Below are 18,836 nucleotides of genomic sequence, written 5' to 3'. Positions count from 1 at the left end.
AATGGGTTGAAAATACTTTTAGAAATAAATGAAACCAACAGAAATAAGATTTAACCTTCTTAAATCTGAACCTGTTTTATGCTTTTGAATAAATTGTAATTTTAGGATATACACTAGGCTTAACCACATATGATTTGTCAGGGAATTAGCTAAATAAAAGCAAGTTGGGGAAGGCTATTTAAGGCTAGTTCGTTTATCGACAGTATTTGTGCAATTTGTGCTAATTTCCTGTAGCCTGAGAAGCCAGACCCACATCAGGATGTTTGGTCTGGAAACTTACCATTGGCAGGGCTCAATCAATAAATGGTTGTCTTTCAAACTCCCTCTGCACACAATTGGATAGCGCTACAACCAACCTGAGCAACATGAAGTGGTGCTAGTTGATAGGTTAAGCTTTCACCGTGTCCGGTGGGCAAAACTCCGAACACATCTTCCCTTCTTAAGAATGATTTCAGTGCCGTTCTTTGTTCTTTTCTCAAAGAAAAGTTTAAAATGGTACTTCACTGCTTTTTCATATTAAACTATGCTATTCCCTTAACTAAAACGAGTTGATAAATGCCTCTCTCGTCTCAGTGCATGCACATAATCGCTTTGACGCGCAGTGACGATCTGATAGCATTTAGCTTAGCCCACTAAGCCCAGTTCATTCACTATGGAACCAAACAGAGATCAAGTTAGAAGCGACCAAACACCTCCACGTTTCCCCTATTTAACTACAGTTACACGAATAGTTGAACGACCTAGTATGGTGACACAAAATAAATCTAATAAAAAATTTTCTAATCGGATTAAAAAGGAGAAAATGCTATAATGTATGGCGGAATGGCACTTCTGATAGTACTTCGACTCGAATTTTATTTGGATATTTTGGTGATATTTTTGTATATGGTTTCCAAATGCTCTGATGTAAAGCTACTGTACATCAGTTTCAGGGCCGTTTGCACATTTTTAATTAAAAACATAAAACATTTTTTGCATTTAAACTTTTGAAAAGTGAACGTTTCAAGGGAAAAATACTGTTATTGTCTTTTAAAAAAAGGTTGAAAAGGTTGACGTCATGCGTGTATTACTTGTTCAGTCTATAGGCTCGTAGTGTTTCTTTAAGTGACATCGCTATCTACTGGCCTGACAGCAGAATACAGTGATTTTTATTGTTTTCGTGGATCCAGGTAAACGGGGATTGTTTTGACAAAGTTGTCAACTGTATGTGAAAAACACAGGAAAAACTTTTCTGTTTTTAGTACATCCGTGTGGTGTAAATATACCCTCAGTAATTGTGTTTGCATGCATGTTTTAAATCTTTCCTATGCCTAACACAGAATTTTACGTTATTAGTGAGAAACACTTCCCTGCCAAAAAACGGTATTTTCCCGGTCTCCGTGTTTTCACTGTAGACACTAGGGGGCGCTATTACAGATCTTCTGAATGAGTACTGAATCTCCTGATTAAAACACACGCGAGTAAGATAAACAGGCGATCATATGTAAGCTGATGCATACGTGATCATTGACATTAAACATTATATGAATCAAAACTTTTACTGAATGAAATGTGGACCCAGGACGAGCTACAGGACTGTGCAAGCATTAGAGGTGTTGATGGACTCGATCTATTCCATCTGTGTTTAATAATCATTTTGAATCTGATCTGGATACAGATCAGATGGTCTTTCACAAAACGTGATTTTCTCAGCTTTTTGTTCAAAATGTTTTAGTTTTTTTAATTAAACTTACAAATAATCAAGTGTTAATTAAAAAGGAATGCCAAAAAATAAAAATAAAAGTTTTTTTATTTTTTATTTTTAACACTGGCAGAAAAAACCGTTAGCAAAAACAATTGGCACAGGTCATTTTTTGCTCATTACACCAATTTCACATTGGATGTAAACACATGTAACCAGCTTTCTGGCAGCTTGGGTTATATGCACATGTGTGGTAAACGTCACACACGGAAGTTAAAACAAACTGAAAGCTAACATCACTGCCAAGCGTCCAGACTTTTGGCGAGACAAAGAAAAGGCTCTAATGCTTAATATCATGATTGAACTAAACATTCTGAAGTATCTAGTAGATGGCAGGAAACATCGGAATGTTGAAATGTACGTGCATCCGTCACGAGCGAGGGGTTCGCGTTAAAGGGGGCGGTAAAATGTCATACCCGCTGATTTGTTCTTGGTCTAACAACGCAAAACACTGTTAAAATCAAAACCTCTCGTTGCATGCGTAGATAATGCAGACACAAAAACAGAAACAACAACACAACTTCCAACATGTTTCCCACCGAAATTTTGAATTGCTAAGGCAGATGCCAACGTGGTGACGTCCCGTCCTGCGTGAAACCTGACAAATCACAAAGGCCATGTAAGCGCAGTTTTCTGCATATTATTCTGCGTTTTTTTATGTGCATGTAAACACGTTAAAACCGGCAATAAGCAGATTTTTGATGCACTTTGGCTTTCCTGTACAAAGTGCTAAAAGGGTTGCCAATTAACAAATAAAACATCATGTCAAGAGAATTAATGTTCAGATGGTTATATCATCTCAACAATGAAACCATCTTAGCATCTTTGTAGACAGAAGCAAATTCAATATCATTTTTAATAACCCTTCTTTTGCTCTGGTGAAACATCTTCTTGTGCCACAAATTAATGACTAATTAACATAAAGGAAACCTGTGACTGTTGCCCACGCCACTGAAAGGACACCAAGGCTCCTTTTACAATTACTGGTACAGAATTATAAAGAACCATCAGGACTTCATTTCAATGACAGACAGTAGTTACGAGGTGCAAAAGTGTCTTTATTTCCACACAAGGCTTTGCTGTAATTGCTGTATTTTCCTCTTTGAATCACAGACCTCAATATATGTTTCTTTCTATGTCTTTTCTTAGAACTTGATTGTATCTTTTGTTTTTCTCCACAGGACCCAGTGAGCTCGACCTCAGTATGTTAGCAGATAGTGGCAGTCTGGCAGATGTGCCCATCAAATTTGACGAACAGGTATGAGAATGTCTTTTACCCCTTTAATATATTTTCTGTTCTTTCCTAGCACATCTTTCTTTGTTTTTCTTTGATGGGCACACTGGTGTATTATAAACAATTTTCATGTAGAGAAATCGCTATTAAATCTTACAAATAATTACAAAGAACCGACAAGTAACAATTAATTAAACACAATGTCTGAAATAGTCATTTCTTGTACATTTTTAATACAATAACTCAATGGTTTGATGGTATCTGGTGCAGCCTTTATTGTGATATCACAATAGCATTTAGAGCATTATTAGCATGTCAGAAAATGTCCCATCTGTCCGGTCTCTTTAATTCATTATAAAGTTATTGGAGTCTCAGATTAGGCTCAGATGAGATTGCTGAAGGGCTATTATAGGCAGATTGAGTCTGTATTTAATGGAAATACTTGCTGAGTGACAGTCCTCCATTAGCGGATGGCCATTATGAATCTCTGTCTCCTGCATTAGCTTCTCTCTGGATGAAGCTTAAGCCATAGTCCTTGACTTTCATTAGTATGTTATTTGAACTATTTTTGAAATAATCTTTTAAAGGGGTCCTATAATGCAAAATTCCTTTTTATGTAGTTTTTGAGAATATTTATGTGTCCGTTGGTGTCCACAAAACCCCCATTTTTATAGTCAGGGGGTGAACCAATTCTAGGGTAAGGTTAGATGTGATATTCCTCCTTAAAAACACATGAAGTAGTTACGTCAAAAGTCAAACCAGTGAGTGATTTTCTTTTGATTCATATTAACAGCATATACAGCAGTAGGTCCTGTATATTACGCTGCTTTCGCGTTAATACACAGATCTAATACACACATGCAATTTTTTTTTACTTGCTGTTTACGTTCACAGACATAACTGACTGTGTTTGTGTGAACTATGTGGGTTTTTGACATCAAATTGTGTGTATTTGACAGTTTAAGCAGAATAAGACACAAATGAGAAATTAGTTCAATACTCACACAACTCTGACATCCAACTTTCTCTGCATGTGTTTAGGGTGTGTGTGCTCAAAAAACATCAGAAGTTTGTTATGGCTTTAAACCGCATGCAGATAAACTTTCATGATGACAAAGAACTGCAATGTCAAGTGAGCGTGACTGCGACAGAGATGATAATCAAAAGCAAACAGATGTTTAGTTTTTTTGGGAAGAGTATCCAAGGCACAAGCTGTAAAGGCTCTACCCTCTTCTTGGAAGCTGGGTGGGGGACAGCAGCTCATTTGCATTTAAAGATACATGCACAGAAACAGCACGTTTTTTCCTTCCACTCAAAAATGCGCATTTACGACATGGTAAATTATATGGTGGGTATTTTGAGCTGAAACTTCGCAGACACATTCTGGGAACTTATACAGCGTGTCCGTTGGGTCTTAAAAAGTATTAAAAGTTGATCAATTAAAAATGTAAAAAGATTAATACCCTTAAAAGGTATTAAACAGTCTTAATCACGATTTTATGAGGTATTAAATTTTGTTCAAGCTTTGTCAAAAGTGTTTGACTCCAAAAAGTATTCATGAATGTATTTATTTTCATCCCCATAAGTATTAAAAAAACAACAGGGTGCTCGGTCTGAGATTGTCTCGGGGCGCGTGCACCAGGGTTGGAAATTAGCACCCGCCACCAGATAAATGCAGGTGATTTCGAGTTGTGGCGGGTAAACTTGCTTCACCTAACGGCCATCGTGGTGGGTAAATAAAAATACCGTACTCTTTCACCTCTCTGTTCAATGCAAGCGAGTGCTGACCAGTCATTTTCACTGTCATCACCCGCGTGTAGAGCCAGAAAACACAAATGAGGACTTGTGCGCTGTGAGAAGATCTGTCTCTGTGCATCATCCGAAAGCATGCACACGTCTTACAGCGCAAATATTGAGTTCTCTTTCACATCTTGCGCTTAAACAGACAAACTCACACAAGAAGTATGTCAACATGTCCATCTTTATAAGTATCCTAGCAGACACAGTCTGTATATGGCTTAAAGCGGTACTTCAGCGCTGGAAAGATGGATCTGTATCTAAACTGGGTCATTAATGTAGTAGAAATGTGAAATTATTTTTGAATGGGGGGGGGGGGGGTCATTTGAATATACTCCAGGGTTTCTACTGATACAAAGCCATATGCTAATCGAATAACAAAGTAACCCTTTAAGTGAAAGAAAGACAACACGTATCCATGCATTAGGCCTTAAAGGGGCAGTAGCATTTATGGCTGTCTGTTTAATGTCAAACAAAAGATAAAGACATCAGTCACTGCTTTTTTGTAAGTTTAATAGGAATTAATCTTTCATCTGATTACTTTATTCAATTTATGTACCTTTCTGCAGGCCAGTATGCCTGTACATTATTATTTAATTTAATGTAATTAAGGTCAAGTTAAACATTTTAGTTTTATTTTATACTCTGCATTGTTGCAATGTGCTAAACAAATTGCATAATTTTTAAGTGATTATTTGAAACTTTCATATTAATTTATGCAATTGCAAATGCCTTGATTTTTAGTAAAGTTACACAGTCATAGCCATAAATGCAATGGTACAAATAATTGGCATAATTTCTTTTGGTGTTTCGGTTTTCGGCCAAGAATTTTGATTTCGGTGCATCCCTACTGACAATCTTCTGTTCGGTATGACATCAACACGCTTCAGAAGATGCCAAAACTAATAGTTTCATTGTTGGGACTAAAGAACTAAAACTGGAAGCCATAAAAGATCACGAATCATCCAAATGTCACATCCAGGTAAAAAAAGAGTGCACAGAGCAGCCCTACTCATTTAATGAAATGAATATCAGTTCATGGTTTGTGTGTGTATAAGAGAGAAAGAGAAAATGTCAGTATTTCAATGAGACTTGAGAGTAAATAAGCTGCTATTGTAGAGCTTGTAGTATTAATGTTTACATGTAGTTACATTCAGTTAAAAACAAGAAAGTGGCTGGTAAAACCATTGAGTGACTGGTGGATTTCAAAATCTACCAGCCCCTCAATGTTAACAAAAAAGTTAATTTCCATCCCTGGCACGCGCCGTCTATGGATGGCGTCACGTATTTTGGGAAATGCGCGGTTAGGTGATGTGTCGCCATCCATACATCGCAATATAAATGATACGAAATTGGCCTACCATTGAGATTTTAATTCTACATTCTACTACAACTGTTTATTAAGTTAAAGGTTTGTTGCTGATTAGAACTTGAAGTGCGATGAGGTCTTAAAATATTTTGAGAAGGTCTTAAAAAAGTCTTAAAAAGGTATTGAAATTAACTTCAGGATTCCTGCATATACCCTTTATATATTACATCTTGTAAAAAGGGACATAATAAGTACCCTTTATAGGAAAGCCAGAGAATAATGCCCTGTGTATTTGTTTGATATTTCAATAGCACATCATTATTGCATTAATTCCTGGTACATGTCCGCTGGCCTCCAATATGAAAATGTAATATGAGTCTGAGTGTGTATTATAAAGATATAATGAGACCGCTTATTGCTATAGCTTGATGTGAGTGTAAAGCGTTTGTTTGAGACCTTTTCTTTTCTCAAGGTCAGGAAGAATGTACTATAGAGTAGATTTTTATGTAATCCCCACTCGGATAATGTCTCTGAAAGCTCGTCTCTGTCACTGAAGCTTATAAAGAGAGGTTATTTTAGTATTGCATTATCCTATATAGAGCTCAGTACATGCATGTTCTCAGATTTTATTTGACGGAACCCATGCAGTACCCAATAACCAATATCATGCCCAATTCAAACTTTTTAAATAGTTTTGGTTACCAATATCCTATATAATTCTTTTTTTATTTTTGGGTTGTAGACCCAATAGATTGTACAGTTTGGTTTTATCATCATTTTTATTTTATACATGCTGTGCATTAGTTTCTTATATTTGCCAGCTTCATGCGTTCATGCATAATTCAGAATATGCTCAAAACTATCAGGAATCCTTGGTGCTCTTGCCATGGACTGTTTGGATAGTTTTTGCTCTTTTTCTGGGAGCATCGTGTTCTCTTCACTAGCTTTTTTCTTTCTCCTTGTCTCCTGCCACACACACACACACACACACACACACACACACACACACACACACACACACACACACACACACACACACACACACACACACACACACACACACACACACACACACACACACACACACACACACACACACACACACACACACACACAAAATGTTTGTTTTTGTGACATATGAGGACATTTCATAGGTTTTTATACTGTACAAACCATATTTTGCATCCCCTTACACTGCCCCTGCCCCTAAACCAACCCATCACAGCAAACATTCTGCATTTTTACTTTCTAAAAAACACTCATCCTGTATGATTTATAAGCATTTTGAAAAGTGGGGACATGGCCATTGTCCTCATATTTCACCCTCTTCTTGTAATACCTATGTCATACCCATGTCATTATACACATTTGTGTCCTCATATGTCACAAACACACACACACACACACACTTATCTATTCAGAGGGTTCTCGCTATCTACCAACGGATACGACAGGGTTACATGAATGAGGCGAACCAATTAGACCCTCCCTGTTGCTAGATGTCTGTCAATTAAATTTCTGAATCTGTTGCTTATCTGTGCATTTCCATGGAGAGGCATTCATGCTTTCTCTATTATGTTTGGTTAAAATCGTGTCTGCTTGAGACAAAGGCAGTCAGTAATGCTCCTTCGTGGAGGATAGTGTGAAGAGTGTTTATGGATGTGGATCAGCCCACATTCCCACCGTGACTCTTTCATCTGTGTCCATCAGCGGTGCTGCTGACAGCAAACTCTCTGTGCCGTCGGCATCACACAGGGAAAAACACTTCTGCAGATGAGAACAGATCACAGAGCAGTCCTCGGCTCAGTGTGCAAACTTGTTCAGCGGGTTTTTGGCTCCGGCCACTCTGGCTTCGTTCTGTACTGTGACTGTTTGCCAGCCACTTAGATTAAGACATCCCATCTACAGTGCAGAAAAGCTTCAGGACAGTTTTGTACTTGTTCTATACCTTCCTGTGTTCAGCAACCCATGACTGAATAAATTAGCACTGAAAAGTTGTGGACAGGGTTATTTTAGTGACTGACCTTACTGCATATGCATTTAAAGGAGATTACATTTCAGCTGCAAAATTTGTGGGAGGAGGCTATTTAGGGGGGGGGGGGGGTGATATATAATATATATATATATATATATTATACTTTTTCCATGTTTAGGATGGAAATCAAAGTCATTAACAGTGTAAAAAGCTCGGTATGCATGAAACAGCATTTCACCCTCCTTAAATGATTCATGCAAGGAGATTTCCAAAGTGATTTACTACTTAAGTTTGCGCTGGTCAATTTACTTGCATCATTATTTAATGGCCAAAAAAGCCAGAATTAAACCAGCATCTTAAACCAGGCAGTAATTTGCACTGTTCTTGGTAGATTGTGTTGGTCATTATGGAAATGATCCGGCTGCATCTGTGTTGGTTAAGTTGTGCATCGTCAGTTGATCACGGGCAGAACTTTCCACTCTCATCTGCATTTTTTTGGAATTGCGCTCTCACGCTAATTTGCCGTGTTTAGTAAATCTGGCCCAAAGTGTCTCGGGGACTTTAGTACCGGGAAGTTATTGGAAATTAGTTATAGGAATTATGCACCAAGGTGGTTCCCTAAGAACTTATAGTTCCAGCTGTGCAAACATGCCAAATGCAGATTTCTAGGAAAGGTTCCTCTGGTGTGAAAGTTCCATTAGTGAGGTCCTGGATCACCACATGCCCATTGAGTATTAAAGGGTACTTCACCGCTTTTTCATATTAAACTGTTGTTCCCTTAACTAAAACAAGTTGATACATACCTCTCTCGTCTCAGTGCGTGCACTTAATCTCTCTGACGGGCAGTGACGATCTGATAGCATTTAGCTCAGCCCACTAAGCCCAGTTCATTCACTATAGCCCCGTTTCCACCAAAATTACCCGGAACTATTTGTACCAGGAACTTTTTTACAGGAACTTTTCTCCCCCCCAGACCTGCAGCTGTCTGCGTTTCGACCGCGATAAAGTTCCGAGAAGATTAGGCAAATTAGTCCGGTGATGTAGGACTGCGCGCGACTGTTCCTCCAAATCAGTGAAGGACAGTAATCATTTGTGTGTGTACCGATTGAAAGATTTAGTGATCTGTTTACATGAGACGTTATCTAAACCGATCTGGTGTTTACATGAGCCGTTATCTAAACCGATCTGGTGTTTACATGAGACGTTATCTAAACCGATCTGGTGTTTACATGTGATGACTTTCAATCGCAATCATTTTGTCACATGCAGTTTGTCTGCCGCACCAAAAATGTCAACGCTGTTTTCTCCAGCAGCTGGAGTGTGTTGACTGTAGCCATAGCAACTCTTAACGGCCACCAGGACTAATACAGTATTATTTATAGCTATTTGTTGTAAAGTGTAATAATCATCTCAGAAAAAAAAATCTTCTGTCAGGCGCAGTTAAAGTAAAAACTGCCTGGGGCAATATACGCTGTGTCATTACTCCAACATTATCTTCATAACTTACGAAATAAAAAGTTTACCCCTCAGAAAAATTAGCTTTCCTCTCTTGTCAACATGAGCGCGGCGCGCGCCGTCACGTCATGTAAGGACACACACTTAAAAGTAATCGGTCAGGTCGTTTACATGGAGAAAAAAAATTAATAACGAGTATGGAAGAGATTCAAGCTGTGCTGCTTTTGCTGGTTATGTATAGGTTTACTAAAGAGGTAATTAACAATGACAGAAAAGAGCACTAATATGCAGATTCAGCAGCATGCAGCTGCAGCATATTCAGAAAGCTTGTAAAGCTAGATTTAAAATGACAATGTATATTATTATCAGCTATTACGGACATTGAACGTGAGATGGCTGAGACGACCGCGCGCCATCAGACAGAGAGCAAAGACTGATATTTACTGAACGCAGAACGAACCTCGCAAAAGACTTTTAAAAATGCCGGTAGAACTGCGTGAGCTCAACCAATCAGCATGTTCAGCGCCCAAGTCCCGCCCTCGAAAGTTCCTGAACTTTGAAAAAGTACTACCTCGCGAGCAGGGCCGTTTGGAGGGGGAAATATTTACCCGGAACTTCAATTTTACCCTGGTTCCTGCGGTCTAAACACACGAAGTACCACCCAAAGTTCCTAGTTCCTGGGTAAAGTTCCTGTGGTGGAAACGGGGCTTATGGTACCAAACAGAGATCAAGTTAGAAGCGACCAAACACCTCCACGTTTTCCCTATTTAATTACAGTTACACTAATAGCTGAATGATCAAGTATGGTGACAAAATAAAACGTGGTGCGTTTCTAATCGGATTAGAGAGGAGAACTATAATGTATGGCGGATTAGCACTTCTGAGAGTACTTCGGCTCGGCGCAGTAAAAAGTCCCGGCTGAAACATCCTCCCTCACATCTCCCTATTGACAGAAATGAGAGCGTGAGGGAGAGGTGTGAGGAAAGATGTTTTGGAGAAGTGCCACGTTTTATTTTGACACCATACTTGATCGTTCAACTATTCGTGTAACTGTAGTTAAATAGGGAAAACATGGAAGTGTTTGGTACTTCTAACTTGATCTCTGTTTGGTACCATAGTGAATGAACTGGGCTTAGTGGGCTATCAGATGCTATCAGATCATCACCGCGTGTCAGAGAGATTATGTGCACGCACTGAGACGAGAGAGGTATGTATCAACTCGTTTAAGTTAAGGAAATAACATAGTTTAATATGAAAAAGCGGTGAAGTATCCCTTTAAAAGAATGGTAACTGAATGTAATGTAAAGTTATTTCTACTGAAATTTGCCATTACACATTTGTAATGATGAGGTTGAAATTTAGTACATTTAAAATAAACTGTATTTAATATTTCCTTTCAGCAAAAAGTAATATTGCTGTGTGTGAATGCAAAAGGTCTGCAAAGTTTAAGTCTCCTAAAAGAAACGGTGCCATTGTTACTGTTCGTATAATTGTGTATCAAACGCTGAGGAAACCTCCAGAGATGAAATTCAGATATGTCAATGAACGTTTCATTTCTGACATGCACTGTAAGCGGTATACCAATCACAACAAACTGGACAGTCTAGGACAAATCAGAGCAGAGCTCTTGGATAGGAGGATAATGAATCTATGAATTAACTGTTTTCAGACTCTTTGAGAAATGAGTTTGTGTGCTGTGCAATGTATATGAGAAAATGAAAGGGAATTATTTAAAAAAAAATACCTTTGATGGATGTATAATGATGGAGACCAGGCGAAGTACATTCAAAGAGGACTTAAAGCTACACTGTGTAACTGTTTTCGTTTATTCTTAGCTAAAAACACTTAGTTCTTTCAAAAATGTATGTGCTCATTAATGTATATTTACTTCTTTCAGTAATAAAGTATTCTCGTAAGTTTATAATATGCCATTGAAAATACATACGGGTGAGGGGTTCGAATGCCGGTCGCCATGTTGCCCCTCCATCTTGAAAGTACATTAGCCAAAGAGGGACATACCCGTAAATTCAAGCTTCGCCTTTCGCGTTTTAGCACTCAATGGCACCCCTTTCTTTTACTTTCTATGGATGGCACTGTGTCGAATGTGAAGAGGGGGATTGCCGTGTTAATCTTGGACTAAATCGGCCACCGTAGTAGTTAAAACGAAATCAGAATTGAGAGGAACAGAAACTAATATTCACTTGATGGTCATATACCTTTACACCGGGGGGAAAATATCACACAGTGTAGCTTTAAAGCAAGCAAGAGTTAAAATGTAACTACAAAAATGTATGTCGATATTTTGTAGGAGACCTCCAAAACAAAAATAGGAACCTTTAAAATGGCATAATAGGGGTACAATAGCAAAATGCCTCAAGAGGTATCAGATTTTCCTTTACTTCTCTCATGTGCTACATCAGTTGTTACACTTATTAACATGCACCCTGGTCATTTTATTGAATTCTTTGAAGTGCCATTTACCATGACAATACCATAGAATATGGCATTATATTCCATAGATGAAATATGGTATTCTGTCAGTAACATACTATATATTAAAGCATACAGTATGGTGTCTGTTACATCACTATACCATTGTACCCTCAGTATGATATTTTTACCAGCAATTACAGAAGAGAATGTAGATGAGATGGCAGCACAATTGGACGAGTGTCTCATACAGCGACCTGTGCTGCTTTATGAGACGGGGGTGTCTGCTGAAATCATACATCAAGCACTTCCTGCAGTGCCCACGGCTCCTCCACGCACAAAAACATGGCAAACGTCTACAACACATCAGGCCGACCTTTGCAGCTGTTCAGTCTGCACAGCTAATGAATGAGAGGCAGACTGATATTCATGAGAAAACATACTCCACGGTCAGAGAGAGAGAGAGAGAGAGAGAGAGAGAGAGAGAGAGAGAGAGAGGGAGAGGGAGAGAGAATGAGGTCAAGTCAAGTCACCATATAGTGTTTTTTACAGTACAGATTGTTTCAAAGCAGCTTTACAGTGATAATTAATGTAACATTTTTATTTATTTATTTATTTTTGGGCTGTACAGCAGCTCCAGAAGAAGTACATTTTCCAGCTCATGTAAGTTTTTGATTGATTCATTACCATTTGAATAAACATTAGTTATTAACGCGTTCACACCATATTTTTAACTGAAAACAGAAAACTTTTAATCCATTCTGGCCGTATCCAATGCCATTTTGGTGGCCTGAGAATGCAAACTTTGAGTGCAAAGTGTACGTTTTGAAACGAGTTTTGAAAAGCTACCATCATCATCTCAGTGTAAGCTTTTATTATAATCTACTGAGCCAAAACATTATGACCAGTCAGAGGTGAAGTGAATATTGTTGATCATCTCCTAACAAGGTCACAGATGAAGGTCTGGGTAGATTAGATGGGAAGCAAACAATCAGTTCTCATAATCAACATGTTGGATGAAGAAATAGACATGAATAAAGATCTGAGCGAGATGAGTGGGTCAGAGGCTCGAGGGTTGCTCCAGGGCAGCAGTGCTGAGATTTACCAACAGTGGTCCGAGGAGGAACACACCACAAACCAGTGACAGGGGCTGAGTTTAACTCCACTTATAGACATACACTCATAAACTTTACCTAAGCATTCCACCTTAGGGGACTCTCCACCCCCATTTTGTGCATTCAACTTCATCAAGTGGGCGAGGGAAGTTTGTTTAGACAGACCCTCGACTCCTCGATATTGACAGAGGGAGCGAGTCTACTCAACATGTACTGTTGTAGGCATGTAGGTAAATCTACAGACCACAAGGCAACATGATTGTGATGTCACAGCAGATCATGCTTAATTTAACCCAACCCCACACAACTCTAGTGTGTGATATTGATATTATTTTGACATTTAACGGTAACACTTTAGAATAATGGTCATTAGTTAACATGAACTAATAATGAACTGCACTTAAAAAGCATTTATTTATCTTTGTTGATGTTAATTACAACATTTACTAATACATTACAATTTTACACTCTTGTTAACATTAGTTGATGCATCGTGATCTAACATGAACAAACAATGAACAGCTGGATTTGTGTTAACTAACGTAAAGAAGATCAAAAAATACAGTAAGACATGTACTGCTCATGGTTGGTTCATGTTAGTTAATAACTAATGTTAACTAATGACCATTATTCTAAAGTGTAACCCGTTTAACCACATTTAATACTTATAGCTACCTTAAGCTGACTTTATTTTAACACAGTTATAGATTATTGTATTGTTATAAGTTTTGAATTGTGTGTGTTTTGTTTTTTTACATTTTATATTAAATATAGTAACTATTCATATTTTAATATTAATGTAAGATAAACATATTTTTGAATAGCCCAATCATACACACAGGCCTGTAGAATGGTGCCTAAAGTAATTTATAAGGGGGGGAGGGGAACATATCGATACCAAACCAAACAATAAATCCATATCGAATACTAGTGGTCAAGGGCTAGTGTGTTCCATTCAACCCTTTTGCACGTATGATCACACCGGTGTGATTAGAATGGTCAGTGAATCACATGCTAAATTCAATGTGCTTTTCGCAAAACACATCCACTTGCGCCTATTTGAAAATCGGAATATCAGATAATTCATGCTATAGTTAATAATTGTAAATATTATTAATAAAAGAGGAAAAATAAAATAAAAACAGATCATCATTCATACACCACTATTGTGACTACAGGTGTGTCATGTGACAAGCAATGATGCACCATCCTTGAAAAACTTGAAAAAGATTATTTTTTATTTATGTGTGAAAGGGTTAAACACATTGTAAAGATTCCACCATTAGAGGGCACTCGTGCAACGTAAGCAATGACGTACATCTGAGTGAACGAGACGGAGGGACGTTAGTGAGGGAAGGGAAAAATTGGACTTTGATGCACAACCATGGTGTTGGGCGCTCAAGGATCATCGATGCACGAGGGCGATGGCTATCCTGTCTGCTCCGAGCCAACAGCTCTACACTCTACCATCGAAACACCATCGAAAGTTCCTACAAAGGGCCCACAATCATTGGAAATGGAGGGAAAGTGATCCTCTGGGCTATGTTCTGCTGGGAAATCCTTGGTCTGGCCATTTGACATGTGCCACCTACCTAAACATTATTGCAGACCAGGTATACCCCTTCAGGACAATGGTGTTCCCTGGTGGAAGTGTCCTCTTTTAGCAGAATCATGCACCCTGTCACAATGAATACGTTGTTCAGGAAGGGTTTGAGGAACATGATGAAGAGATGAAGGTGTTGCCCTGGCCTCCAAATCCCCCAGATCTTAATCCAATTGAGTATCTGTGGGATTTGCTGGACTAAAAATATTTCAATCCACAGTGGCTCCATCTTGTAGAGTCCATGCCTCGGCGGGTCGGCGTAATGTTGTCATAATGTTTTGGCTTGCCGTTGAATATCTCAAAGTTATTTTTCTTGTCTTTTAAGTACAAATTGCACTAAATATGATTAGATTCATGTATTTGCAGGTAACAACCTTCTAACCAATCCGCTTAATAGTTTGTTCTATCATTGCCAGCTTATCGGTTGAAGGGTTAGATAGTAGAGAGATGCTAGAATCTGGCTTTGTATGTTGCCATAGGGTAAAACCATGCTTGGATTGGTGCTGAATCGGGATATTATGCTTACAATGTGTGCTGAAAAGAAACTGACATTTTAAAGCTCTCTGTTAATGTAATGCATGTGGGCCATGAATGTTTCTAAATGTTCAAGATTGAGGGTCCGAAAATAACAGAAATAAACATGCAAGAATCAGTTATTGAAAGAAACTATATTGATCAAGCACTAAAGCGAATATTGGGATGGACATGTACCCCTCATTGTCTACGGCGTAGGATTTGTGGCCTGAACATTTTAAGTTTGAGTTTGTTTGCAGGTTTGTGGGTATGTGTATCATTTCTCTCTCGTTCTGCCAGTGACTCATCGGACCGGCTGGGCTGCCCACATCACAAACACGCTCATCAGTAGCACCCTGCACTCCTCCCACACACACACACACACACACACACACATCTCTCTTTTCATCTTCTCTAATGCTGAAAAAAGTGGCAAGTGGCTACCTAAGGATTTCCTGTTAAACAGCCCAGAACTCTTTTAATCACAGTAATCACGACACAAACTGTCAATTTCCCAGTTGTCTGCCCTGTTTATGTTCAAACACTAGAAACCTCACAGCTTTTGTTTTAATTAGCTCAGTGAAACTCAAGATGCATCATATTTTCACCCAAAAATACTTTTCCATCAAAAACACAGTCTTTGAGATTTTAGCATTGTGACATTGCTGTCAAGATAATTAAATACAATGTGGGGGTGCTTTTTTTTTTTTAAATAATGGCAATGCAATGCAATGCAAAAAAAAAAAAAAAGAGCCAAATACAATTATTACTATAGGCCTATTTATTTTAGGGTGAAATACCGCCCATTGTTTTATGAGCTCAGCCACTTTTAAATGATAAATTCCACCAATAAGTAAGCGTTCTCAGGTCTGAGAAAATGTGAAAATTCATTGCCGGTCAGATTGTGTGGTTTGGATGTGTGGTCACGTTATACTGAGAATCTCTCATTTGATCATTAAGTCTCTGTCTTCCTGTCACACGTCTGTGGTCTTTATAAAAGTAAATGAAATCATTTTTCTTCTGTGTGTTTCTCTATGGCAGACCGATGAAGAGGTGGCTGGATATGGAGAGGCGATTGGAGAAAGTGAGCTGAAATATCTCTTAATTGATCTTTTTGTACTGTATTTGTGTGTTCATTTCTTGTTATATCATTGATACTGGAATGAATATGTCCTCGTTAAAGCAATACCCGATGTGGCCTCTAAAGTATGCATACTGTACAGTGACATTAATCATAAATGATGATGCAGTGCAGAAACACATTCTGCAATGCCAGAATAGTTTTACTAGAATTAAAGCCTGTTCACACCAAGAATGATAACTATAAAGATAACTATATTAGTCCACACCAGCAGATGATATTGTTCTGTTTGTTCTAAGATTTTACTTGTCTGTCACTTTAAATGTTCAAGCTCGTTACGGCAGGTTGGATTATATCATTGATCAGCGGGTGAAAAAAATCATTCTGAAAGTGATTCCAACAACATTGTTTCTGTGTGCCATTATCATTATAGCTGTGGTGTATACTCATCTATTGTTTAATATTGAGAAAGATTTTTAGAACTATATCTTTATCATCAACTTTATTACTTTCGTCCTTTGGTGTGACATTCAAATCTTAATCTTGGAAGAAAATTTGATGTTATTGAAGATTTTACCTGGGAAACCTACACATTAGTAACTATTGTGCATGAATTCAACTTTCAAAATCTTAATCTTAATATTTACTTGGTGGGATTTAAGTTGTAAAATGTACGTTTAGGTTGAAAAATGAGCAACAAGAACATCAATTGGAGTTTAATTTTCCACTTCAATTATAAAAATGTGGATTTAAATTTGTGCACGAAATATTTTTAAGATTCCAAAATGTATTTTTTCAATAATATAAGAATTGTATTTGTTCATTGTTCATTGTGGTATTTGTTCACCTTGTTGTATTACTGGTCTATATTATATTATATTATATTATATTATATTATATTATATTATATTATATTATATTATATTATATTATATTATATTATATTATATTATATTATATTATATTATATTATATTATATTATATTATATTATATTATATTATTAATTACATTACATTATATTATTTGTTACTGGTAACCCTGCATTTTAAGTGTTCTGTTATTCTCATTAATTTCCAGCATTGATTGGACCACATGACGTGAAAAAGCTATATTTTTTACATGATGAAACTATTATCTGATTGTAATATAATTGTTTTTTTTCTTTCCAAAACGCCACCAGGTTTTCCCATGGAGACCAAAAAACAAAAGGTCATCTTTGTGATTGGTATGTGAGCTGATAAAACTGCATTAGCGCTTCATACATTACTTTCATTGTACATCATTTTCATTATAGACAAAAACAGAATGTTTTATTGGGCCTTCATTTCCCCCTGTAGAACAGGACAGGAAGCAATGTTTTGATGCAAAGTACATATATCAGAACTAGATCACACATAATAACGCACGCTACCAAGTTTCTTTTGCGACACAAACACACAAGCAACATAATGAACTGTGAAATTGGGGGCAGGTGAAAGCTTCTGAAGTGTTCTAATAAGGTTCCTAATTGAAACTGTTGGCAGTCTTCATCTGAAAATGACTCATGTTCTAGATAAATGGAAAGCAGACGGTCAATTTAATATGTGGCTTTGTGTGCTAGGGGCTTTCTTACCCTTATGTTTGTTCAAAAGCTCTACTGGGACGTAGTGAAGTGAACTAAAAGCCAAGCTTTACATCTGAAGAAAACAGTTCCTTTTGGTTCTGCCTGTAATATTGCTTTGGATATGGCTGTCGATAGTCAGATGGACAGATCTGAGATTGATAGCATGAGTGAATTACGCTCTGGAGTGCATGCACCCTAACTGACACGTTAAAGACTTGCTGTAAGATTTTATCAGCACTGTTTGCACTGTGGTACCTGTCAAGAAAAAGAAAAAAAAGATTATATTTAATAGTCAGACTAGTCTTTTGAAGGTGTGCTTTTTCATAAGTCTAGAACAGAATAGAAAGATTCACAGTAGGTTTTGCAAAGACGTTGACAAGGTAAAAGCACAATTATCTCTGACTCGCAGGTGTATAAAAAACACAATGGAGGGGCAAAGAGAAAGAGACAACCTCAAGCCTCATTGAGATGGGAGAATTTGAGAAACAGAGATGGTTTCTCAAATTTCTCAAACTAGGAAGGATGGTCGGGAATTATTTTTTAAGGAATGCAGTGTGTGATCTGATGCATTTTATCATACATTAGAGATGCTAAAAATGTGTGGGCCCCTATTTTAACGATCTAAGTACATGGTCTAAAGAGTATGGCGCACATAGGGTGTTACAGAACCCCTTTTGCTAGTTTAACAACGGAAAAAAGGGTTGGCTCACCAGGCGCATGGTCCAAAAGGGTTGTACGTGGTCTCTTAATCATGGGTGTGTTTTAGGCGTAACGTGCAATAAACCAATCAGAGTCTCATCTCCCTTTCCCTTTAAAAGCCAGTTGTGCTTGCACCATGGTGGATTCACTATGTAGGGTGAATTCAGAGTGATTGGGACACTTTTCCAAGTCATCTCAATGGCAAAATTTGTCCCAATCACCCTGAATTCACCCTACATGCTGGAATTTGTGAGCGGAAAGACTGGACGCTTCTCCAGA

At 37.8% G+C, this 18,836-nt stretch overlaps 1 protein-coding gene across 1 annotated transcript in view; it reads left to right on the top strand.

Moving 5' to 3' along the window:
• Positions 1 to 18,836, top strand: part of ak5 (adenylate kinase 5) — a 162,236-nt gene that overhangs the window by 125,581 nt on the left and 17,819 nt on the right. The window contains exons 8-10 of the mRNA XM_067454289.1: positions 2,923 to 2,999; positions 16,214 to 16,256; positions 17,436 to 17,480. Coding sequence (XP_067310390.1) covers positions 2,923 to 2,999; positions 16,214 to 16,256; positions 17,436 to 17,480 — 165 coding nt within the window. The remainder of the gene's footprint in view (positions 1 to 2,922; positions 3,000 to 16,213; positions 16,257 to 17,435; positions 17,481 to 18,836) is intronic.

The sequence above is a fragment of the Pseudorasbora parva genome, chromosome 9 (genome assembly GCF_024679245.1).
Source record: "Pseudorasbora parva isolate DD20220531a chromosome 9, ASM2467924v1, whole genome shotgun sequence".
Classification (NCBI taxonomy): Eukaryota; Metazoa; Chordata; class Actinopteri; order Cypriniformes; family Gobionidae; genus Pseudorasbora; species Pseudorasbora parva.
The sequence above is the reverse complement of the archived record's forward strand: the minus strand, read 5'-3'. Positions and strand labels throughout refer to the sequence as shown.